Source organism: Watersipora subatra, chromosome 9 (assembly GCF_963576615.1).
Source record: "Watersipora subatra chromosome 9, tzWatSuba1.1, whole genome shotgun sequence".
In the NCBI taxonomy this organism is placed as follows: domain Eukaryota; kingdom Metazoa; phylum Bryozoa; class Gymnolaemata; order Cheilostomatida; family Watersiporidae; genus Watersipora; species Watersipora subatra.
The window spans coordinates 63,228,530-63,251,929 of record NC_088716.1 but is presented as its reverse complement, the minus strand read 5'-3'; the positions used below and the strand labels follow the sequence as shown (position 1 = coordinate 63,251,929).

The window sequence follows — 23,400 nt, the reverse complement described above, 5'->3', positions numbered from 1 at the left end:
AATATATTGCAGTTTGTGTAGCTTTGGTGATGCAAGAGACGGACAGTGTGTAGATATAAGTGGTGATAGGTGTAATGTAGTACAAGAGACGGACAGTGTGTAGATATAAGTGGTGATAGGTGTAATGTAGCACAAGAGACGGACAGTGTGTAGATATAAGTGGTGATAGGTGTAATGTAGCGCAAGAGACGGACAGTGTGTAGATATAAGTGGTGATAGGTGTAATGTAGCACAAGAGACGGACAGTGTGTAGATATAAGTGGTGATAGGTGTAATGTAGTACAAGAGACGGACAGTGTGTAGATATAAGTGGTGATAGGTGTAATGTAGCACAAGAGACGGACAGTGTGTAGATATAAGTGGTGATAGGTGTAATGTAGCGCAAGAGACGGACAGTGTGTAGATATAAGTGGTGATAGGTGTAATGTAGCGCAAGAGACGGACAGTGTGTAGATATAAGTGGTGATAGGTGTAATGTAGCACAAGAGACGGACAGTGTGTAGATATAAGTGGTGATAGGTGTAATGCAGCACTGTGTAAACATTAAATTGTAAATTAACATAACTGATTTATATTTGGTTTTTACTTCTTATTTGATATTTTTTACATTGTACATTTAATTATCACGAACAGCTTCTCCATTTTTATTTGTTTCAGGTTTTCATTTCCTCGCATTACATTCATTTTTTTTCCTAACAACCATTGAGTGGGTTCAGATATTATTTCAAGAATTAATTGGAATATGTATATTTTTGCTTTTTATTATTTTGTTCCGATTCTAAGAAAAACATGCCACCCTTTGTTCTCGAATAACGCCACTGACTCTAGATCTTTTCTGATCAACTATATTAGAATTAGACGAGCGGAACGAAGTGTAATCGAAGTGTAATACGGGTGGAACTGCGTAGAATTAAACAATGTGAAGGAAACTTTTCATATACATGTATGTAATGATTTGAAACAGTTTTTTACAAAGACTTTAGGTGTCATATTTAGGTATTACTTCAGATACAGTGTCAAATATTTACATAAGTTTTATATTCCATGTTGGTTTGACTGTATAGCAGAATATTGACATAAATATACTTTACATATTTTTAGTGTATTTAAAATAAGAGGGTATGTTTCATGAGCTGTTTTGGTAATATTCAAACCAATTTGATGGAAACACAACTTCAAATCACTAGCAATAGCCTTCCTGGCTTTTTAATAACTTAATCAGCTATCTTCAGCAATATTTTACAAAAGCTAGGAATAAAAAATATATAAGCTACTATATGGATAGCCATAGCATGTAGCCAAGCGGGCAGGTAGCTGTTCGGTTACATAGCTGAAAGAGTTCGTGTTTCTTATTGACTTGTGCTATTTAATACATGTGCGCAGTTAAAAAGTTAGTTATTTGTGAAAATATTTCGACGAATGAGGTTGCATGAAAGTGTAAACAGAAGCCATCGTGTTCAGCTACATTCCATTTGAGTCGTTTTGGAAAGGGATTCCAGTCTACAGCGTTTTCGTGATGGCTGCGATTAACTGTTCGTTTTTTAGCTTTAAAGATGTGGTTGCGTCAAAAAGGTCGATTTAATGAAATTAAGACTAATAAAAGGCTAAAACATCAGCTACAATTTGATGTCATTTTTATCTTTGTAGACCAATCCTGTCCAGAGATATATGTGTTTGAATGAGGTCATCTTTTAAAACGCTCACATTCCCGCGGGTGCTTCATTCGTGACGTAACTAGTGATACATCTGAAAAGAGTCCACGAGCGATAAATATGAGGTTGCTTCATTAGCCAATCATCAGCACGAAAATTTTATGTAGGTCATAATAAATGTTATCACTCGTAAAACGCGTTGTCTGTGATCTCAAATTTAGGGATTTTACTCTATTATTCAATCGCATGGACATCGATATTTACTAATTTAATTAACATCGTTACTTTAATGAATTACTCGCTCGACATGTTTTATTGACGAACAACAGAATTGTAAAAATTGCTGTAAAGTTACTGCGAAGGTGACTCCTAGTTTTCTGTGCATCAGGTGGTTAAAGTGCTACGGAGGAAGATAGGAGAATGGAGGTAAATTTATCTTTTACTTTGAGTCTCTTATAGACATACTGTTAAGTTTACATTCAGATTATATTTACCTGTTTGAGGTTATAATGTAATTTCCTGCGCTTGCGAGATACGTATGTAGTGAGTTCTTGACGGCTTCTTTTTAATCCATAGCATCTAGCAATACAATGGCTTAGATTGATGAATATACTAAAGGTAATATTTTTAGTACTCATTAATACATGTACTAATTAATAAAATTATAACTTTTTGCTATCATCAACCATCATTTTATAATTTTTTATCGTTTCACCTAGCTATATTTGCTTCAAATTTTCTTTGGCAGTTTTATCTAGTAAATTAGATTTATGATTTGACTTTAGATGTTCACTTTTCACTTGTAGAAAGTGAAGAAAATCTTTTGGTCAATGTAAATCTTTAACTTCCAGAACCAAAGCTTTGAATCGTTGGCTTGGCGTACTTATGCTTTTGTTAAACGTTTATTCATTTTTAAAATTACACTCACAATTTATCTAACTCCCAATTTGAAAGCTTTCAGTAGATAAGCGTTAGAATGACATCTATGAATGACATATATTTATTGCATTTGTTTTATTGATTACAGGATGTTTATGTGGTCCCACCAGCCGAAGCAGCTTTGTCAGTGTGGAAACTGCCATAAATGGGAAAGAGAGACTTGAATGTGTGCTGCATAAACCATGTTTTGTTTGAGTTTGCTGCAGTAGTTGAATTTGTCTTATTGTATGAGCTGAAACTATGTGAGTGGCCACGACTTATTTTTATCATGGATGTTTTTAATAAAAGCTTTATGCTGAGATGAAAATTTTTTGGCTTGTAAAAATTATATAATAAAATAATATTGTTGAAGATAATGCAAAACAAGATTTACAAAACGTTAAATATATCATAGCCCCATTGGCACCTGTGCTGAAATCTTTTCTGATAGATGGATTTATGAAGTGCAATCAGAGCTGCATGGACAGGCTATTTGTTTAGTACTTGAATCAACTAATCAAATGTGACCAGTGAATTTCTTTCTACACATTGATACCAATAATGACTCGATAACGTTGACATTCAACTATACAATTTTACTTACGGTAGTAAGAAACTAGTTTTTGTGTGGGCAATGATATACAGCCCCACCCCCAGGATAGGCGACGAGCATAATGTGGGCGGGGCTTTTGGGAGGCTGTATATCATTAGTGTGGGTAGCGACGGAACTGTGCCGATACAAAGACCTTATTCTACATAGTTTGCTTGACAGAATTATCGTAAACCGGTAGAATTGGTAGTCGGTACTAAGATGTTTACACAGCATTTAGAAGAAGCTAATATGACAAGTTTTTAATTTTCTTTGTTTGAGGCCTCTAAGACATTGGTAATAATGTATCTGTAGCTGGATTTAAAGTTTTATTCGAGCCAACACGAGCAAATACAAGATAAAATATATGCTAATAGAGCCGCGTAGGACTAGACTTTTATCGCAATAGGCGATGTGAATACAAGAGATTGAGACAGGTTGTATCACGCATTACATCATTTTGGGCAAGTCTGGGCATGTTTTTTTGGCCTGAGCGTTTTTACCGCGATTGAATTTTTTCGATTTTAGTCTTCAAATATCTTGACAATGAGATCGCCTAACACAACAAACAACATCTCAGCTGATAGACAAAAAGAATGCTTTCTTTTAAAATCAACTGAAATTTGACGCAACCACATCTTTAAGAGCTTGTAATCCCATTTCCACATATTTTGCACCTACAACACAACAGAGTAAGACATGGTGAAACTTCGGATAGCGAGTAACTGTAATGTGAATTTTGTTGCAAGCCAAACTTTAATGCGCATGTGCAGTTGAAAATGATTCTATGAGGAGATTACTCTTGATTGAAATGAAGCTGTATGCAAATATTTTGCGCATAAATGGAGATATTTTGCCACCAGTCTCGCCTTTATGAAGTACGCTCTTTGATATATCTCCAACTTCCTGTCATTCAGAGCTCTACACATCTGCTTATGGCAAAAGCATTCGGAAATTATTTACTGCTCTGCCGAGGAACAACCTCTACATGAACTCTGACAGCGGTGTTCTGATACCACAGCTACCCGAGTTGACCCTCTTTCCTGGAGGTATACTTGCTGATGAAATGGGTCTTGGGAAAACTTTGGAGGTAAATCTGCATTACTCTTACTACAACACTCCCGGTGTATATACTAGTCCTTACAGTACTCTTAGTGTATATACTAGTACTTACATTACTCTTAGTGTTTATACTAGTACTTGCATTACTCTTAGTGTATATACTAGTACTTACATTACTCTTAGTGTATATACTAGTACTTGCATTACTCTTAGTGTTTATACTAGTACGTGCATTACTCTTAGTGTTTATACTAGTACTTACATTACTCTTAGTGTATATACTAGTACTTACATTACTCTTAGTGTATGTACTAGTACTTACATTACTCTTAGTGTATATACTAGTATTTACATTACTCTTAGTGTATGTACTAGTACTTACAGTACTCTTAGTGTATATACTAGTACTTGCATTACTCTTAGTGTATATACTAGTACTTACATTACTCTTAGTGTATATACTAGTACTTGCATTACTCTTAGTGTATATACGAGTACTTACATTACTCTCAGTGTATATACTAGTACTTACATTACTCTTAGTGTATGTACTAGTACTTACATTACTCTTAGTGTATATACTAGTACTTGCATTACTCTTAGTGTATGTTATGTTTCTGCACAGAAGCAATCAAATAGAGTATTAAATTAGAGGAATGTGGTTTATTGCACTCTCCAGAGACAACTGATTTGATAACAGAAAACCCAAGTATTTATATGTTTGGTCATAGAAAAGCTTTGTAAAAAGCTACAAGCATTATTAATAGCTATAATGAGACAGTACTATATAATATTAGCTTGTATAAAGCTTTAGCTAATAAGCATAATGTTTGTTGGCAAAGTACCAATAATACTTGGCACTTGCATGACACCTCCTCACTAAGCTAAAGGTTCTTTCTGGTTCTCTTAGACCTTCGGGGTTTGTCTCTGCTATACTCATCTCCATCAGGTAGACGAGGGTTGCGTGGTCTTCTTCTAGACGGAGGTTGCTCTGTTACAGTTGTAGGGGCTGGTAGTTGCAGTTTTGTCTCCTCTGTTATATCAGGTTTATCTCCAGGGTCTTGATCTTCTTCTGTTGAGTATCTTGGTCTGAGTTGTTCAACATGTCTTCTCCAAGTAGGTCCCTTTGGTACCACTTTGACATTGAGACTACGAGTTCCATATATCTTAGTAACAATGGCTGGAACCCATCTAGGTTGTCTGTTGCGTCTAGGTCCATGATACAAGGCATAGCATGGTGCTCCAAGATTGTAGCTGTGTATCTTGCTAACTGTCTTTTCTGTAGATCGGTTGACTTCTCTGGATTGATGAAACTGTGCTATGTGTGCGGGTGATGGCAATAGGGTGTCAATCTTGCATCTCTTATGATGCAAGATTGACACTGTTGGGACTGGCATCTGTTGTACTGCATCTGCCTTCTTTCCTTTAGTGATTCCCTTTGAAGTGAGTTTGTGTCCCAGATACTCTACTGTCGGTTGAGCAAAACAGCACTTGTCTTTTCTACATCTGAGCCCTCTTTCTTCTAATCTTTGAAGAAGTCGACGTAAGTTTTGTAGATGGCTCTCTGCATTGGCTCCACTCACTAGTATATCATCCAGGTATACTGCTACTCCTGGGAGGTCTTGTGTCAGTTGCTCCATGATTTCTTGAAAATACCCTGGTGCTGAGCTTATGCCAAAGGGCAACCTCTTCTGTAGTAGTACTCCTCGGTGTGTTGATAGTGCTAGTCGTCGTTGACTTTCTGGTGCCAACAATATTTGATTGTAGGCATCTGCTAAATCAATCTTTGTGTAGCAATAGCCTCCACCTAGTTTTCTGATTAGATCTTCTGGTAGTGGGATAGGTTTCCTATGTGTTTCTAGCTGATTATTGATAGTCTTGGAGTAGTCTCCACATACTCTGATCTTCCCTGCAGCTTGACCTGTTGTAGATTTGCGTACAGGTACAACTGGTGTTCCATACTGGTTGAATTGAGTTGGTTCCCATATGCCTTTAGCTACACCTGCTTCGTATGCTTGGTTGAGCTCTTCTGTCAAGGCAATAGGAACTGGTCTGGGTCGGCAGAAGACTGGCTTTGTTGAAGGTTTGAAGTTTATTTCTAGTTCAAAGTTCTTGAGACATCCTAGCTCGTCTTTGAATATTTCTGGAAATTCTTTGCACATCTCCTTACACTTGATTTGTAACCTCCCATCTGGCTGGTTCTCTGTGATTGTTGATACAAGGTTCTGTTGTAGCTTGTCATCAATAGAGATGCCTAGTTGCTGTATAGCAGTTCTTCCTAGTAGGTTGAGATCTTGTACAGCACTAATCACAAATGGTAGTCTGACTTCTTTCTGTGCATCCAATTGGGCAGTTAGCTCACATCTGCCAAGCGTCTCTATGAGATGTCCTGAGGCTGATTTGTAGTTAACTGTAGTAGGTTTTAGGTTTGGCTTTCCTAGCTTCTCCCATATTGATTTACAGATGAAGTTGTCACAAGCTCCACTGTCCAGTTCAAGTGTGAAGTTGTCTCCCTCCAGTTTGATGTTTTCAGCAAGTTTCACCATCTTGGTTGATGTGCATTCTATCATCTTTACTGGTTTTCCTGCTGCAGATGATTTCTTTTTCTTGCATGCTCTTTCTATGTGACCTTGTTTAGAACAAAAGTTGCAGGTGGCTGCTTTGAATCTGCAGTCATCCGCTGTATGGTTAGTTCGGTCACATCTGTAGCATAGCTTTCCTTCCTTCTGCTTGTCAGGTATAGAGTTGTTTTTCTGGAGTGGTTTGTATCTTGATTTCTGTTGAGCAACCTTGTTGACTTTAGACGAGTTTCCATAAACTGTCTCTTTGGCAACTTTAGCTGCTTCTTCTGTTTCCTGTGCTACCTGTATAGCTTTGTTGAAGTTGAGTTCATTGTCCTTGACCTTGAAGAGAGATTTGAGAACTGCTTCATTGTTTACAGAGCAGATAAATCTTGTTCTGAGAGCCTCATCTAATGGATCTGTAATGTCTATGAAGGCACATGTAGTTGCATCTTGACGAATTCTGGCAGCTAACTCTTGAATAGTTTCTCCAGGTTTCCTCTGCATGTCACTCCAATACTTGTAACGCTCTCTAACAATGAAGCGCTTAGGGTCATACTGGTTTTTGAGAAATTCCAGTATTTCATCCATGTTGAGGTCGTTGATCTGCTTGGGTGTTGAAAGCTGAGCTGCCATATTACTAAGCTGCTTGTAGAGTGTAGGCTGTTGGTTGGTGAGAAAAGTGCCAGCAATCTTGTCTTGATGAATAGAGTTTGCTGCAATGAAGGTGTTGAATCTGTCTATGTAATCTGTTAGTAGCTCTGCTGTTGGGTCAAAACCTGGGAAGGCTGGAACAGCGGTTGCAGCTGTTTCTTGTTTCCGTTGTAGGTTTTGTAGTAGTAGCTCCATCAGTTTCTTATTCTCCTCCATTCTTTCATCCAGCTGTTGTCTATGCTCTTCTTGCTGACGTCTGTATTCCTCTTGCTGCTGTCTCTGGTCCTCCTGCTGCTTCTGCATTAGCTTGATCAGGTCTGCTACTTCTGCCATTGTAGTGGTGCAATTTTGAACAGTTACTCTTGTAATAAACTAGAACTCTTTGTATCGATTTTATCAATGATAAAATCTGAACAAAACTCTTTGTAACTGTTCCAAAGAGAAATCCTTGTCGCCAATTAGCTTCTGTTATGTTTCTGCACAGAAGCAATCAAATAGAGTATTAAATTAGAGGAATGTGGTTTATTGCACTCTCCAGAGACAACTGATTTGATAACAGAAAACCCAAGTATTTATATGTTTGGTCATAGAAAAGCTTTGTAAAAAGCTACAAGCATTATTAATAGCTATAATGAGACAGTACTATATAATATTAGCTTGTATAAAGCTTTAGCTAATAAGCATAATGTTTGTTGGCAAAGTACCAATAATACTTGGCACTTGCATGACAGTGTATATACTAGTACTTACATTACTCTTAGTGTATATACTAGTACTTGCATTACTCTTAGTGTATATACTAGTACTTACATTACTCTTAGTGTATGTACTAATACTTACATTACTCTTAGTGTATATACTAGTACTTGCATTACTCTTAGTGTATATACGAGTACTTACATTACTCTCAGTGTATATACTAGTACTTACATTACTCTTAGTGTATGTACTAGTACTTACATTACTCTTAGTGTATATACTAGTACTTGCATTACTCTTAGTGTATATACTAGTACTTACATTACTCTTAGTGTATATACTAGTACTTGCATTACTCTTAGTGTATATACTAGTACTTACAGTACTCTTAGTGTATATAATACTAGTACTTACATTACTCTTAGTGTTTATACTAGTACTTACATTACTCTTAGTGTTTATACTAGTACTTGCATTACTCTTAGTGTATATACTAGTACTTACATTACTCTTAGTGTTTATACTAGTACTTACATTACTCTTAGTGTTTATACTAGTACCTGCATTACTCTTAGTGTATATACTAGTACTTACAGTACTCTTAGTGTATATACTAGTACTTACATTACTCTTAGTGTTTATACTAGTACTTACATTACTCTTAGTGTTTATACTAGTACTTACATTACTCTTAGTGTATATACTAGTACTTACAGTACCCTTAGTGTATATACTAGTACAGCCTGACTACCCACCTGTCTAATAAAGCCTTGTTTGTAGGTTCTAGCCTGCATGGTTTGTCATCCTAGTGAAGCTGTTATGGATATAGCTCCTCTCCCTTCTACTGCCTACACTGTCGGGTCCTCTCTTACAAGTGAGTCTCCAGGTCTGGCTGCTGTATCAAACAAAGACGGCCTAAGAAGTCATTGTCGATTTGAATGCACCTGTGGACTAGACAACACCAGAAACGTTTGTTCCTACACTTAGTGTACTTTTCGGACTATTAGCCGCTATTTTTTTTGACGATTTGAGCCATGCGGCTTATATAAGGGTGCGGCTATTCTGCGGCATTTTTTTTGACCGCTAGGGCGCATTAACCATAATCTATGGTTAGTGCGCCTTTAGCGGTGAAAGAAAATACGAAACAATGCCTAACGATACTGTTCCGTTAGACACTAGGTTAAAATGCGCCGGTTAATACGAAACAGTGCCCGTAGACACTGTTCCGTTTTAAACAGCAAAGTTGCTGTCGTGTTAAAAAGCGCCGTCCTGAGTTCTGCGGCCTATACAAAGGTGCGGCCTATGTATTGTTTTATTATCGTTTATTGGAAATTAAAGCAGATGCGGCTTATATAGGGGTGCGGTTTATAGTCCAAAAAGTACGGTATTATTTAATTTTCTTTTGTCGTATGTTTTCTACAGTATACAAGTACAGTGAAACTCGGATAACTCAAACTTCAAGGGACCAAGCAAAAGTGTTTGAGTTATTAGAGCGTTCAAGTTATCAGGACAGTCATAAGTGCACGTATTTATCAGTAGATACATGTACATATACAAACTATATATCAATCAAAAGCATAGATTGCTTGTTGCAAGTTAAATGGTCTCTCGTGTGAAGTTTTAAATATTTTTAATCAGAAAGTATAGATATTTTTCTATCACTTGAGATTTGTTTGTTGTTTTAGGTGATGTGACTGCCTGGACGTTCTCAGATTAAAATTGGCAAAACTTGATCGCGGTTAAAACGCTCAGGAAAAATACATACGTATTTTTCTACCGAGCGTTTTAACCAAGATCAATTTTGCAGTAAGTCAGTTATTACAAAACTCCTTTACTATTAAAAACCCATTATCAATTTTGCCGACTTTACTTTAAATTTATCCAAATTTTACCTCGCTTTTCTTGCTTTCGGAAGGCTATCGCTAAGCGGATGTTTGGTAAAATTTGATTTTTGCAAACCTTTAGAAAAGTCGTTAATGAAATTATTTTGCCTATGTTGGTAATAACGAGGCCTAAGAACTACTAAAAATCGATGTTTATCTCTATGGCTTGTAATAAAGTGATATTCTAAAGCGATAGTAACAACCGTCTCGGTAGCCGTTTGGCAAAAAACTGTTCGAGTTAACGGAGTTCCGGTCCAATTATCTAAAGCCATTTATCATTGCGTGGGAACGGACCAAACAAATACCTTGAGTTAACCGTGTTTTCGAGTTGTCCGAGGGCGAGTTATCCAAGTTTCACTGTATATGTCTTATCTATATATTTCACTTCTTTCTGACAATTTTCTGCTTTATATTATTATACTTGCTGCCAGATTGTCTTGTTAAAAACTTCAAGCTGCCTCCTCTCAACAACCGACCACATTTTCTCACAACCAAGTTGCTGGTGGAACAAAGCTGGTTGTCCTCTTAAAAAGATGTCAACTGGGGACAAAATATGTCCACCGGGGACAAAATATGTCTACCAGGGACAAAGGATGTTCACCGAGGACAAAAAATGTTCACTGGGAACAAATGATGTTTATCGGGGACAAAAGATGTTCACCAGGGACAAAAGATGTTCTCCGGGGACAAAAGATGTCTACCGGGGACAAAAGAGGTTCACCGGGGACAAACGTTGTCCATCGGGGTCAAAAGATGTTCACCGAGAACAAAAGATGTTCACTGGAACAATAGATGTTCAGCAGGAACAAAAGATGTTCACCGGGGCAATTATAGATGTCTACACATGGTACAAAACAAATGGTTTTTGAGTTAACCACAAAATAGTGAAGGCAAAACATCATTTTTTTAAATCACTTCACCCGTTGATTCAACTCTGAACATAGACTTGTCTGGCAAAGGGTTAATAAAACCCTTGTGGCACCTGGATGGTTGTTTGTCTGGCACCTGGTTGGTTGTTTGTCTGGCACCTGGTTGGTTGTTTGTCTGGCACCTGGTTGGTTGTTTGTCTGGCACCTGGTTGGTTGTTTGTCTGGCACCTGGTTGGTTGTTTGTCTGGCACCTGGTTGGTTGTTTATCTGACACCTGATTGGTTGTTTGTCTGGCATATGGTTGGTTGTTTGTCTGGCACCTGGTTGGTTGTTTGTCTGGCACCTGGTTGGTTGTTTGTCTGGCACCTGGTTGGTTGTTTGTCTGGCACCTGGTTGGTTGTTTGGACTCATCCTTCTGGCACCTGGTTGGTCATTTGGACTCATCCTTCTGGCACCTGGTTGGTTGTTTGGACTCATCCGTTTTCAATAGTGTGGAGCATAGAATTTTTCGAGTGGTTCCTAATATAATACATGTACGTATGTTACATTGGAATTGAGTTAAGCTGTGCAAAAGTACTACCAATACAGCTCTGATTACACTTCTTATCAGACAAGATTTTGGCACAGGTGGCAACGGGGCTTTGATGTATTCAATATGTTTTGCAAATCATGTTTTGCATCATCTCTAACATTATTTCATATAATTTTTACAAGCCAAAAAATTTTAATCTCAGCAAAAAAGTTTTCGTTCAAACCATCTATCCAAGTCATGGCCAGTCGCGCAGTTTCACCTCGTATAATAAGAAAAATTACTCTACTGCAGTAAGCTCAAACTCTGTATGTATCCTATCTGTATATTCCTCTTCGTCTTTGGTCGTAAGATATGTTGCTCTCACTATGTTGTATACTCAGGTTGGTGGGGATCACAACACTGCTCTTATAAGTCCTTTCGGGTATGTCCAAAATACCAATGATCTGTAGGTACATGATTTCCTCTGTAAGCCTTTCAGATGGTTTCAGACACTCCGCAGCTGGATACTTGGGTACTAACAAAATATTAAACTTTTATTATCATTAGATAAACTTATTGAGTGTCACATGGAAGTGATATGACATCTAGTAAAATTATCAGCAATAAAAATACAATTAGCTAAGAAACCTACCATGGTAGAGTCGGTAGTTATAGCAGGCCACTCTTAATGGACCTGGTTTTATAAGGTCTGTAATCTCCAGCCCTTCTGCAACACACTTGAGACCAGTCTGAGAAACAGAATGCCACATATCATGGTTTGTGCTGCACGTAATCATCTCTCTCTTTCCCGCGTATGACAGTTTTCACACTGACAACTGCTCCATTGGTGACGCCACATAAACATCCTGTAATCAATAAAACAAATGTAATAAATATATGTCATTCATAGATATGTCGTTCTAACGTGTATCTATTGATAGCTTTCAATTTGGGAGTTAGATAGATTGCAAGTGTGAAATTACAAAATGAACGAATGTTTAATAACAGCATAAGTACGCCAAGCCAACAATTCGAAACTTTGTTTCTGTCAGTTAAAGACGAACATTGATCAGTTCATTGTCCTCACTTTCTACAAGTGAGAAGTGAACATAAATTCTAATCATAAATCTAATTTACTTATTAAAACTGCCAAAGAAAATTTGAAGCAAATATTATAGCTAGACGAAATGATAAAAAGTTATGAAACGATGATTGGTGATAGCAAAAAGTTAACTTATTAATTAGTAAAAAATTAATCTCAAAAATGATCTTTCACCTAATACCCGTTCTCTTAGCAGAGAAGGGCATTTTAAACACTATTTGTCAGACTATTTATTCAATTTTAATGGCTAACATTCACTTTTTTTTCCTTTTTGTTCTTACTATTGTTGTATGGCCTAATTTGAAAAATATTTCTATTTGTGAAATTATTGCCAATAAAGTACTATATATATCTCATTGAACTGCTTATATCTCTGGTCATGGCTGGTCTACAAAGATAAAAATGACATCAAATTGTAGTTGATGTTGTAGCCTTATATTGGTCTTAATTTTATTTGAATGACTCCGATGGCGTAATCACATCTTTAAGGTCTTGACTGTAGAGATCAATGTTTCAGCACAACGAGCCTCTCCAGTTTAACCTCAATTAATACCCTGGGCGATGATGCTCTATGAAAGCATTATCTTTATTATAACCCATTCTTTATCTGAAGTACGCACCACTCAATTCATTACAATGGCATGGCTGTCTTTTAGAACAACACGAAAAATGCTAAATTTGTGTCTGACACTAATATATTTGTTCAACCAGAGTGAGTGGTGCTAGTAGACTTTTCCTAGCAAGATTAGTGATGCAAATAAATGTTTATGCGGTGGATCTAGTCCTGTTGCCATCGAAAGTATGTGTGACAGATAAATGCCTACATTGGTAACTACCTATATATGGTATGTTAGAAATATCATCCGAAGTGTCCAGGCATTATAGTTGTTTTTAAAGCTGCATGTTTCTAGTATATATAATTATTATTATTCTCTGAAGGATAATCATTTAGAGGTTGTCCAGTTTGAATGGTGGTTCCTGTACTAGAGTTTTTACAGACGTTCATTGTGTCGAATTTTAGCGACAGCTCGCGTTGTTGATAGATCATTAATCGTCATTGTTGCAATAATTCCAACTGATTTTATATAATGTTACCGACGCTTATATAGCCGTTTGTGAGCTACCTCGCATCGTAGCTCCGGTGGCGCAATCGGTTAGCGCGCCGTACTTATATGCAGTATGTAATGCGGAGGCTGTGAGTTCGAGCCTCACCCGGAGCATGTGTTTTAAAGACCGACGGTTTTAGATGTACATACATGTATATTACCTATTATATAATCATCGTTATAAAATAAGCCTTTTGCTATATTGTTTTCTGTATTTACCAGAATTGTGACAGAACTGCTATAGGTTTCGTGTAGGCCTGCAGTGCTATTTATTAATTTTGTGTTTTCGTGTTAGAATGTCTTTGTTGCCAATAAAAACCTATTTTTAAAATTTAGAAGAATGGTTGGTCTAGCGCAGTAAGTTTTGATCTTTTATGAATGGCAGCACATTTTTACATTTACAAAACCCAAGAGTACACCAATTTACAGAATGACATGTAATGGAGCAATACATGCAATTGATAAGTTTGTTAATATATGTAAACACTCACTTTTTGTAAAACCTGGTCTTGTTTTGATAAACACAGCATAGATATTTTGCAGGAATGATAAAAAGATACGTACAAAGCTCTTGCTCAACAGCTCTACCTCGCTCTGTTTTTGGTTTTTATCGCAGTCAAGCTTGAGAAGCTCAGCTCATACAGATACGGTTAAAACGAAAGCAATGTCAAAATGGCTTTGTTGTCGAGAATGGGTTCCCTCTTAGCAACCAATAACTAAAATCTGTTCAAAGTAAGATTAATAAATTTTATCTTTTTTCTACAGTTCCAGTTCAATGAGCTGTTCTTGTTTCTTCAAAGTCATGACACTCAGCTTACTAGGCTGATGCTCTAACTAACTGAACTGATCATGCGCAGCGCAACACCTCGAATGATTTTGCAATTCAAGAGAAAAGATTGCTTTCAATAGAACTCTAACAAAGATCTAGTAAACCTTAACTTAACCTTATTGATCTTAGTAGACCTTAACTTTAATCAACCACCTTCCAGTTGTTTAGTAGACCTTAACTTTAATCAACCACCTTCCAGTGGTTTAGTAGACCTTAACTTTAATCAACCACCTTCCAGTGGTTTAGTAGACCTTAACTTTAATCAACCACCTTCCAGTTGTTTAGTAGACCTTAACTTTAATCAACCACCTTCCAGTTGTTTAGTAGACCTTAACTTTAATCAACCACCTTCCAGTGGTTTAGTAGACCTTAACTTTAATCAACCACCTTCCAGTGGTTTAGTAGACCTTAACTTTAATCAACCACCTTCCAGTTGTTTAGTAGACCTTAACTTTAATCAACCACCTTCCAGTTGTTTAGTAGACCTTAACTTTAATCAACCACCTTCCAGTTGTTTAGTAGACCTTAACTTTAATCAACCACCTTCCAGTTGTTTAGTAGACCTTAACTTTAATCAACCACCTTCCAGTTGTTTACTAGACCCTAACTTTAATCAGCCACCTTCCAGTTGTTTAGTAGACCTTAACTTTAATCAGCCACCTTCCAGTTGTTTAGTAGACCTTAACTTTAATCAACCACCTTCCAGTTGTTTAGTAGACCTTAACTTTAATCAACCACCTTCCAGTTGTTTAGTAGACCTTAACTTTAATCAGCCACCTTCCAGTTGTTTAGTAGACCTTAACTTTAATCAGCCACCTTCCAGTTGTTTAGTAGACCTTAACTTTAATCAACCACCTTCCAGTTGTTTAGTTGATTGAAAGTCACGGGTCTAGCAAAGCGATTAGTTTGAGCAGAACCATATTTATTGACATAATATCAATATTTGTAGGTGAAAGTGCAATGTTGCGTATGTTCCCTGCAGCAGCACGCTGATTGCGTAGGCTACGATCTGCAGGATATGTATAGAGGCCCTTACAAATGCCCCCATTGCCACGCTATATCTGTGAGTATTTGTTGTCTCACATAATATTGTCTCTGTTGTCTATTTGGTAGTTGATGCTTTATTAAACACCCTTCACTGATTCAGTCATCATTTAACTAGTCCTGTTGGTATAGTAGCGATGTTACAATTTAGACTTGATTTACGATGTCAATCTGTACCTGAGATATATCAACCGTACTTATATTGCATTTTAGACACCAATCAAAAGTGGAGCCACTTTAATCATTGCTCCCTTCAGCATCAAACATCAGTGGAGGGAAGAAATCATCAAGCATATCGGAGGGTCTCACTGTCAGATCCTGGTTAGTCAAATCCCCTGCAGACAGTTGGAAACTGCATTGGCTTAGCTTATCTGGTTAAGCTTTCCTGTTTAACGTTTTTATGGGATTGAGTTGAGTGGAACAGCATAGCTAAGCATATTGTTACAATTAGGCGCGACATTTTGTAATGGGTAGGTAGGACTTACTGTGATAAGAATGTAGGTAGGACATATTGTGATGAGTAGGTAGGACATATTGTGATGAGTAGGTAGGACTTATTGTGATGAGTAGGTAGGACTTATTGTGATGAGTAGGTAGGACTTATTGTGATGGGTAGGTAGTACTTATTGTGATGGGTAGGTAGTACTTATTGTGATGAGTAGGTAGGGCTTATTGTGATGGGTAGGTAGGACTTTTTGTGATGAGTAGGTAGGACTTATTGTGATGAGTAGGTAGGACTTATTGTGATGAGTAGGTAGGACTTATTGTGATGGGTAGGTAGTACTTATTGTGATGGGTAGGTAGTACTTATTGTGATGAGTAGGTAGGACATATTGTGATGAGTAGGTTGGACTCATTGTGATGAGTAGGTAGGACTTATTGTGATGGATAGGTAGTACTTATTGTGATGGGTAGGTAGTACTTATTGTGATGAGTAAGTAGGACTTATTGTGACAAGTAGGTAGGACTTATTGTGATGGTAGGTAGTACTTATTGTGATGGGTAGGTAGTATTTATTGTGGCAAGTAGGTAGGACTTATTGTGATGGTAGGTAGTACTTATTGTGATGGGTAGGTAGTACTTATTGTGATGGGTAGGTAGTACTTATTGTGATGTGTAGGTAGGACTTATTGTGACAAGTAGGTAGGACTTATTGCGATGGTACGTAGTACTTATTGTGATGGGTAGGTAGGACTTATTGTGATGGTAGGTAGGACTCATTGTGATGAGTAGGTAGTACTTATTGTGATGAGTAGGTAGTACTTATTGTGATGAGTAGGTAGGACTTATTGTGACAAATAGGTAGGACTTATTGTGATGGTAGGTAGTACTTATTGTGATAAGTATGTAGGTAGGACATATTGTGATGAGTAGGTAGGACTTATTGTGATGAGTAGGTAGGACTCATTGTGATGAGTAGGTAGGACTTATTGTGATGGATAGGTAGTACTTATTGTGATGGGTAGGTAGTACTTATTGTTATGAGTAGGTAGGACTTATTGTGATGAGTAGGTAGGACTTATTGTGATGAGTAGGTAGGACTTATTGTGATGAGTAGGTAGTACTTATTGTGATGAGTAGGTAGTACTTATTGTGATGAGTAGGTAGGACTTATTGTGACAAGTAGGTAGGACTTATTGTGATGGTAGGTAGTACTTATTGTGATGGGTAGGTAGGACTTATTGTGATGGGTAGGTAGGACTTATTCTGATGAGTAAGTACTACTTATTGTGATGAGTAGGTAGGACTTATTGTTGAAGAAAAGACTGTTTGCATTTTGCTAACAAATCAGAATGCATCGCAGTTGCAGCAATGTAAAAGGATTTTAGATATTCCTCCTTGTAATGATTCTAGGAATATGAAGGGGTCACATCAAAGAAATATGTGCAACCGATGGTTTTGGCAAGACAGGACATAGTAATAACGACTTATGATGTGCTCAAGGCTGAACTTAGGTCAACTCACGTTCCTCACAGCAACAGTCATACAGGGAGGTTGTTCCGACAGCCTAAGAGGTTCATGGCTCTCCCTAGTCCACTTATCGCTGTCGAGTGGTGGAGGGTTGGTAAACATTTTCTATCTTGTAATTTGTAATTCTCAAAGCTGTGTTTGTTATGAATTTTTTTTTTCCTGTCATGGCAGACTAGTTTATCATACGGCATTACTATTCATTATCAGATCATTGTCTTCTCAAAACGGCTTCAAACTGGTTTATAGAACCTTAGATATTTGTTTTCTCATTTAAATAAAAACCAGTAGAAAATATGTTATTAAACAAAATAAGTGAATAATTAAGTGTTGCTTTTTTTAAAGAGTTCCTTCCACGCGGTAATAATAACTAGAACTACAATTGTTATCTCTTTACAGCCAAACCGTAAACATTGAACCGGTTACTAAAGACTTTGTTACAATAGTCAAATATCTTATAAAAGAAGCCTCTCCTGATCAAGATTATTGTGACAGGCTTGAGAACAATGGCTCTCTATTATATTCTATTAGTGATATATAGTAATTAGTCCTTTTGTCTATATTATACTTGTGATATCTAGTAGATAGTTCCATTGTCTATATTCTACTAGTGATATCTAGTACTTAGTTCTATTGTCTATATTCTACTGTTGATATCTAGTAATCAGTTCTATTCTCTCTATTATACCTTACTTACTAGTGATATCTAGTAATCAGTTCCATTGTCTATATTCTACTAGTGATATCTAGTAATTAGTTATATTGTCTATATTATACTAGTGATATCTAGTAATCAGTTCTATTGTCCATATTATACTAGTGATATCTAGTAATCAGTTCTACATTCTACAATATTCTAGTGTCATCCAGCAGTGACTGATCACTCGTTATTGTAGGTTTGCCTCGATGAAGCCCAGATGGTGGAATCAGTGACAACCAGCACTGCAGAGATGGCCCTAAAGCTATCAGCTGTTAATAGGTGGTGTGTCACAGGCACCCCTATCAATTCTGGAGTGAATGACCTTTATGGACTGTTACTCTTCCTCGGTGTCCCTCCTTTTGCCACAAAAACGGTAGGTAATTAACTAATAGATTGAATTTCAAGTGTCCGCTGCACTCAAAGGTTTTTACTGCTAAACAATTAATTCACAAATATAAGCCCAGTGTTTATATTGGTGCCATAGTAGATGGCATTCATAGCCCTATGTTTCTATAACCATGCATCATACATGTAATTCATTGTGATGGCGGAAGGGTACAGAGATTTGAGGACTGTTCTGTATATTGCAAACTTGTGAGTACAATCAGTAGCAACCCTACCTCGTGAGTGCAAGCAATAGCAAGCCTACCTCATGAGTGCAAGTTTATAGCTGTTACTAGATGTGACTGCCTACACTGCAGGTATGGGATGCACTTATCTACCGGCCCTACTGCTTTGGCTTGCCCAACAACCTCTACTCTATACTTCAGCATGTCATGTGGAGGACTTGCAAAGCTGATGTTAGAGAACAGGTAGAGATCCAATTAATAAACTGTTCAAATAATCCTTAAAACTTCCTGTTTATGCAAACTTAGTAATCTAATTTGTACTAGTTGGAACATTCTAGTGCTGCTATCATTAATGCTGCTCTAAAGGAGTATTGTAGTTAGCTTGAGACCTTTGTGTTCTTATGCTAACTGTTTAATATGAGAAACATTTTGATGATGTACTCTACTGCTTGTCAATGTTTCTACCACCAAAGAGCCGCTAGCGCTGAACAATAATATGTATGCTTCTTTTTAGCTGGGCTTGCCTCCGCTGACAGAGGTACTTCATGAGGTGACTTTCGTTCCAGTAGAAGAGGTTTTTTATCGCCAAAAGTATTCTGTGTGCAGGCGACGTTGTCTCCAAATTATCAATAAATTTAGCAACAAGGAAGCCAGACTGGACTCCCTCTCTCGCTATACTCTCTCAGAGGTAAGAGAATATCTCTGCCTCCCTTTAAGGTAAGACAAGATATTCTCTCTGCCTCTCTCTAAGGTAAGACAAGATATTGTCTCTGCCTCCCTCTAAGGTGATAGAGAATTTGTTATTATCTTCCTAAAATCATCAGACCAGCTAAATTTATATTTAGGAATCTCATGCTCGAATGCTTGCTGAATGCTTTTACAGTCAGTCATATTGGATACAAGTCTTAGTAGTCTAGCAAGATCACACAACTTTTTGTCTCAAGAAGTCATGTTTTATTGCCATCTGCCTAATATATGTATATATATAATATATGTATATATATAATATATGTATATATATAATATATGTATATATATAATATATGTCTGCCTAATATATGTATATATATAATATATGTATATATATAATATATGTATATATATAATATATGTATATATATAATATATGTATATATATATATAATATATGTATATATATAATATATGTATATATATAATATATGTATATATATAATATATGTACATATATAAGCTTGCCCAAGGCCATCACTTTCAGGATCATTCGTGAACTGGTCAAGGATTTCCCTGCTTTATTGCTCTTGCATACTAATTCTTCACTTGAATATAATAAAGAAATATATATATAATATTATATATAATACTATATATAATATAATTCCACGACCAAACGCGAGCGGAGCGATTGTTTGGGAGATTTATGATAAATGCATATGTGCACACAACTCACGAAAATTATTCATCAACGGCCGTCGCAAACCCTTGTACCGAAATCTCATCAACAAATTTAACCATTTTTCAATAGAGTCGTTTAAGTATAATGACGATACAAAACACATATAAACCTGTTTAAATATGTTACCAAGTCTTTATTATTTGTAGAAAATTTCTTAAACCTTACCCATCTGATCGGATTATACATAAATAGACAGATTAATTCGGCCTGAAATCGTTATTGAAACTTGCCAAGCCTTATTTTTATCAAAATTAAGACCGGCAAACGAAACGCCGAGTGACAGAGAATAGAACTATTAAGTCGTGCGCATGTCACGAAAAAAAACGTGCACATTTCACCAGTCTATGGCATTGTTCAATTGCTGAAGTTTTCTGTAATCAACGTAGAAGTACTGAAATATAATTGTTTCCTTTTTGCCGATTTCAAAGTAACAGACATTTTGGACACTTATGAGTACTTTGGTATTCCAACTGATGTTCAAAGCAGTGAAAGTAAAGGAAATGACGATGATATTTTTTCTAACGATTATGAAATTATTACAGTATTTAATTATAAGAATAATTATTCGATTTTATAAGATTTAATTATAAAAATAAGCATTCGAATTTACAAGATCGAAGCATATAGTGACCGATGTTGGGCAATATGTTACTGTTATTATTTTTTCTAAATAGTTTTGTTAAATAGATTTTCTAAAAATCTATATAAATATCACAACTTCTTGATATTGTTAGCTATGACGCTTTGAAATGTAAACAAAATTGTGCATTGGTTTTCTATTATTACTGTATTAATATATTAATAATATTGGTTATTCTAATAATATCAGTCATTTTACTTCTAATATTGCATTTCTCCTATTGCGGGAGAGAGATATAAACACATAAGCCTTTCCTTTCATTATTACTGTTTGTTGTACATAATAACACCCAGTACATTACAGCTACCATTGCAGTTATCCTATTGCACTGCAGTGCCATTTGACTGCTAATATTGCATTTCTCAACCATCAGTACCCTTTCTTTTTTCCAATATCACTTTGGTCGTGGGCTGTATGACAGGGGAATTTCTAGTGTATATTAAAATATATGCAACTTTTTTAATTTTATTATACTAGTATCAAGTAACTACAAGTCAAAACAGATAACTCTATTCTTCATAAGATTCTTCAGTCGCTAACGAGCATGAGACAGGCATGCTGCTACCCTGAGGTGAGCCGTGAGCGGAGACGCGCCGTTCATGCACCACGGATGACACTCACCATGGATGAGTTGCTTAAACATCTCCTTCAGGAGGTCAAAGTTCAGACTGATGATGCCTACAGGTGTATCGTGGCAGCCCTCAACGGACAGGCAGGCTGTCATGCGATATGGGGACAGGTATCTTTAAATTCTACATACCATACGTGATGAGCCATTGTCCTGTTTGTCTGTTACCTAATTCTCTTACACTGGAGAGCAAGTTGTTGTTTTAACATCAATATGTAGCAGCATGTAGCAGTAATGCCTGTACAGACTATTATGGTATTACATGTACACAGATCATGCTCGAATGGTGTCATATGTATGCAGAACACGCTCTTATGGTATAACGTGTACACAACTCATGCCCTTATGATGTGACATGCATACAGAACGCACAGTTATCATACAACATATACACAGAGCATGCTCTTATAGTATAACATATACACAGAGCATGCGTTCATGATATGATATGTATACAGAACACGCTGTTACAGACTGTATAGCATGTACACAGAGCATGCTCTTATGGTGTGACATGTACACAGAGCATGCTCTTATGGTGTGACATGTACACAGAGCATGCTCTTATGGTGCGACATGTACACAGAGTATGCCATTTTTATACCAAGTATAATGAATGCTGCATTCTATGTAATCACCTAGCTATTACCATTAATCATATGGTAGCCATAATTATTCATACGGTGGCCGTAATTAATCGTATGGTAGCCATAGTTGACCATATGGTAGCCATAGTTAATTGTATGGTAGCCATAGTTAGTCATATGGTATCCATAGTTGATCATATGGTAGCCATAGTTAATTGTATGGTAGCCATAGTTAGTCATATGGTATCCATAGTTAATCATACACTAGCCATAGCTGTAGATTCTGAAAACCATCTACTGGTAGATTTACTGTAAGTATTCTACAGGTAGATTACTTATAGTAAATCCGTTTCACTGACACTGAGAGGCTGCTAGTCAAATATAAGCTAAGCTCTTACTCAGTGCTGTTGCCATGTTTGTCTAATTGCAGCATGACAAGGCCATAGAGAAATACTGGGAGGTGTCGTTTGTCTAATTGCAGCATGACAAGGCCATAGAGAAATACTGGGAGGTGTTGTTTGTCTAATTGCAGCATGACAAGGCCATAGAGAAATACTGGGAGGTGTTGTTTGTCTAATTGCAGCATGACAAGGCCATAGAGAAATACTGGGAGGTGTTGTTTGTCTAATTGCAGCATGACAAGGCCATAGAGAAATACTGGGAGGTGTTGTTTGTCTAATTGCAGCATGACAAGGCCATAGAGAAATACTGGGAGGTGTTGTTTGTCTAATTGCGGCATGACAAGGCCATAGAGAAATACTGGGAGGTGTTGTTTGTCTAATTGCAGCATGACAAGGCCATAGAGAAATACTGGGAGGTGTCGTTTGTCTAATTGCAGCATGACAAGGCCATAGAGAAATACTGGGAGGTGTTGTTTGTCTAATTGCGGCATGACAAGGCCATAGAGAAATACTGGGAGGTGTTGTTTGTCTAATTGCGGCATGACAAGGCCATAGAGAAATACTGGGAGGTGTCGTTTGTCTAATTGCAGCATGACAAGGCCATAGAGAAATACTGGGAGGTGTTGTTTGTCTAATTGCGGCATGACAAGGCCATAGAGAAATACTGGGAGGTGTTGTTTGTCTAATTGCAGCATGACAAGGCCATAGAGAAATACTGGGAGGTGTTGCACCCGAGTCAGCCTCAATATTCAGCTATTGAACCAGATACTCTCCAGTGTATTCATGCCAGTCATAACCTCAGGTGTTTTTATCTTACACTTTTCTCTCATTCATTTATTTCCAAGATAGAGTCTAAACATTATATAGTTAGTTGTTTAAGAGACTGCTTGTAGTCTTGTTTCAAAACTAGAACTAGGGCTAACATAGGCAAGGGCTGTTCTCTCCTTATTATTTACCTGATCAAGCATCATGTGTATAAACTGGAACAGAAAA

At 36.9% G+C, this 23,400-nt stretch overlaps 1 protein-coding gene and 1 non-coding gene across 2 annotated transcripts in view; both read left to right on the top strand.

Annotated features, from left to right (window-relative positions):
- The window catches only part of LOC137405342 (E3 ubiquitin-protein ligase SHPRH-like), a 60,682-nt gene that overhangs the window by 8,775 nt on the left and 28,507 nt on the right, over positions 1 to 23,400 (top strand). The window contains exons 8-17 of the mRNA XM_068091571.1: positions 4,077 to 4,249; positions 8,916 to 9,104; positions 15,385 to 15,498; positions 15,693 to 15,800; positions 17,334 to 17,540; positions 18,344 to 18,520; positions 18,849 to 18,959; positions 19,231 to 19,404; positions 21,315 to 21,530; positions 23,100 to 23,209. Coding sequence (XP_067947672.1) covers positions 4,077 to 4,249; positions 8,916 to 9,104; positions 15,385 to 15,498; positions 15,693 to 15,800; positions 17,334 to 17,540; positions 18,344 to 18,520; positions 18,849 to 18,959; positions 19,231 to 19,404; positions 21,315 to 21,530; positions 23,100 to 23,209 — 1,579 coding nt within the window. The remainder of the gene's footprint in view (positions 1 to 4,076; positions 4,250 to 8,915; positions 9,105 to 15,384; positions 15,499 to 15,692; positions 15,801 to 17,333; positions 17,541 to 18,343; positions 18,521 to 18,848; positions 18,960 to 19,230; positions 19,405 to 21,314; positions 21,531 to 23,099; positions 23,210 to 23,400) is intronic.
- Positions 13,636 to 13,720, top strand: Trnai-uau (transfer RNA isoleucine (anticodon UAU)). The gene is given in 2 exon segments: positions 13,636 to 13,673; positions 13,685 to 13,720. It is a non-coding gene; the product is annotated as a tRNA-Ile (tRNA).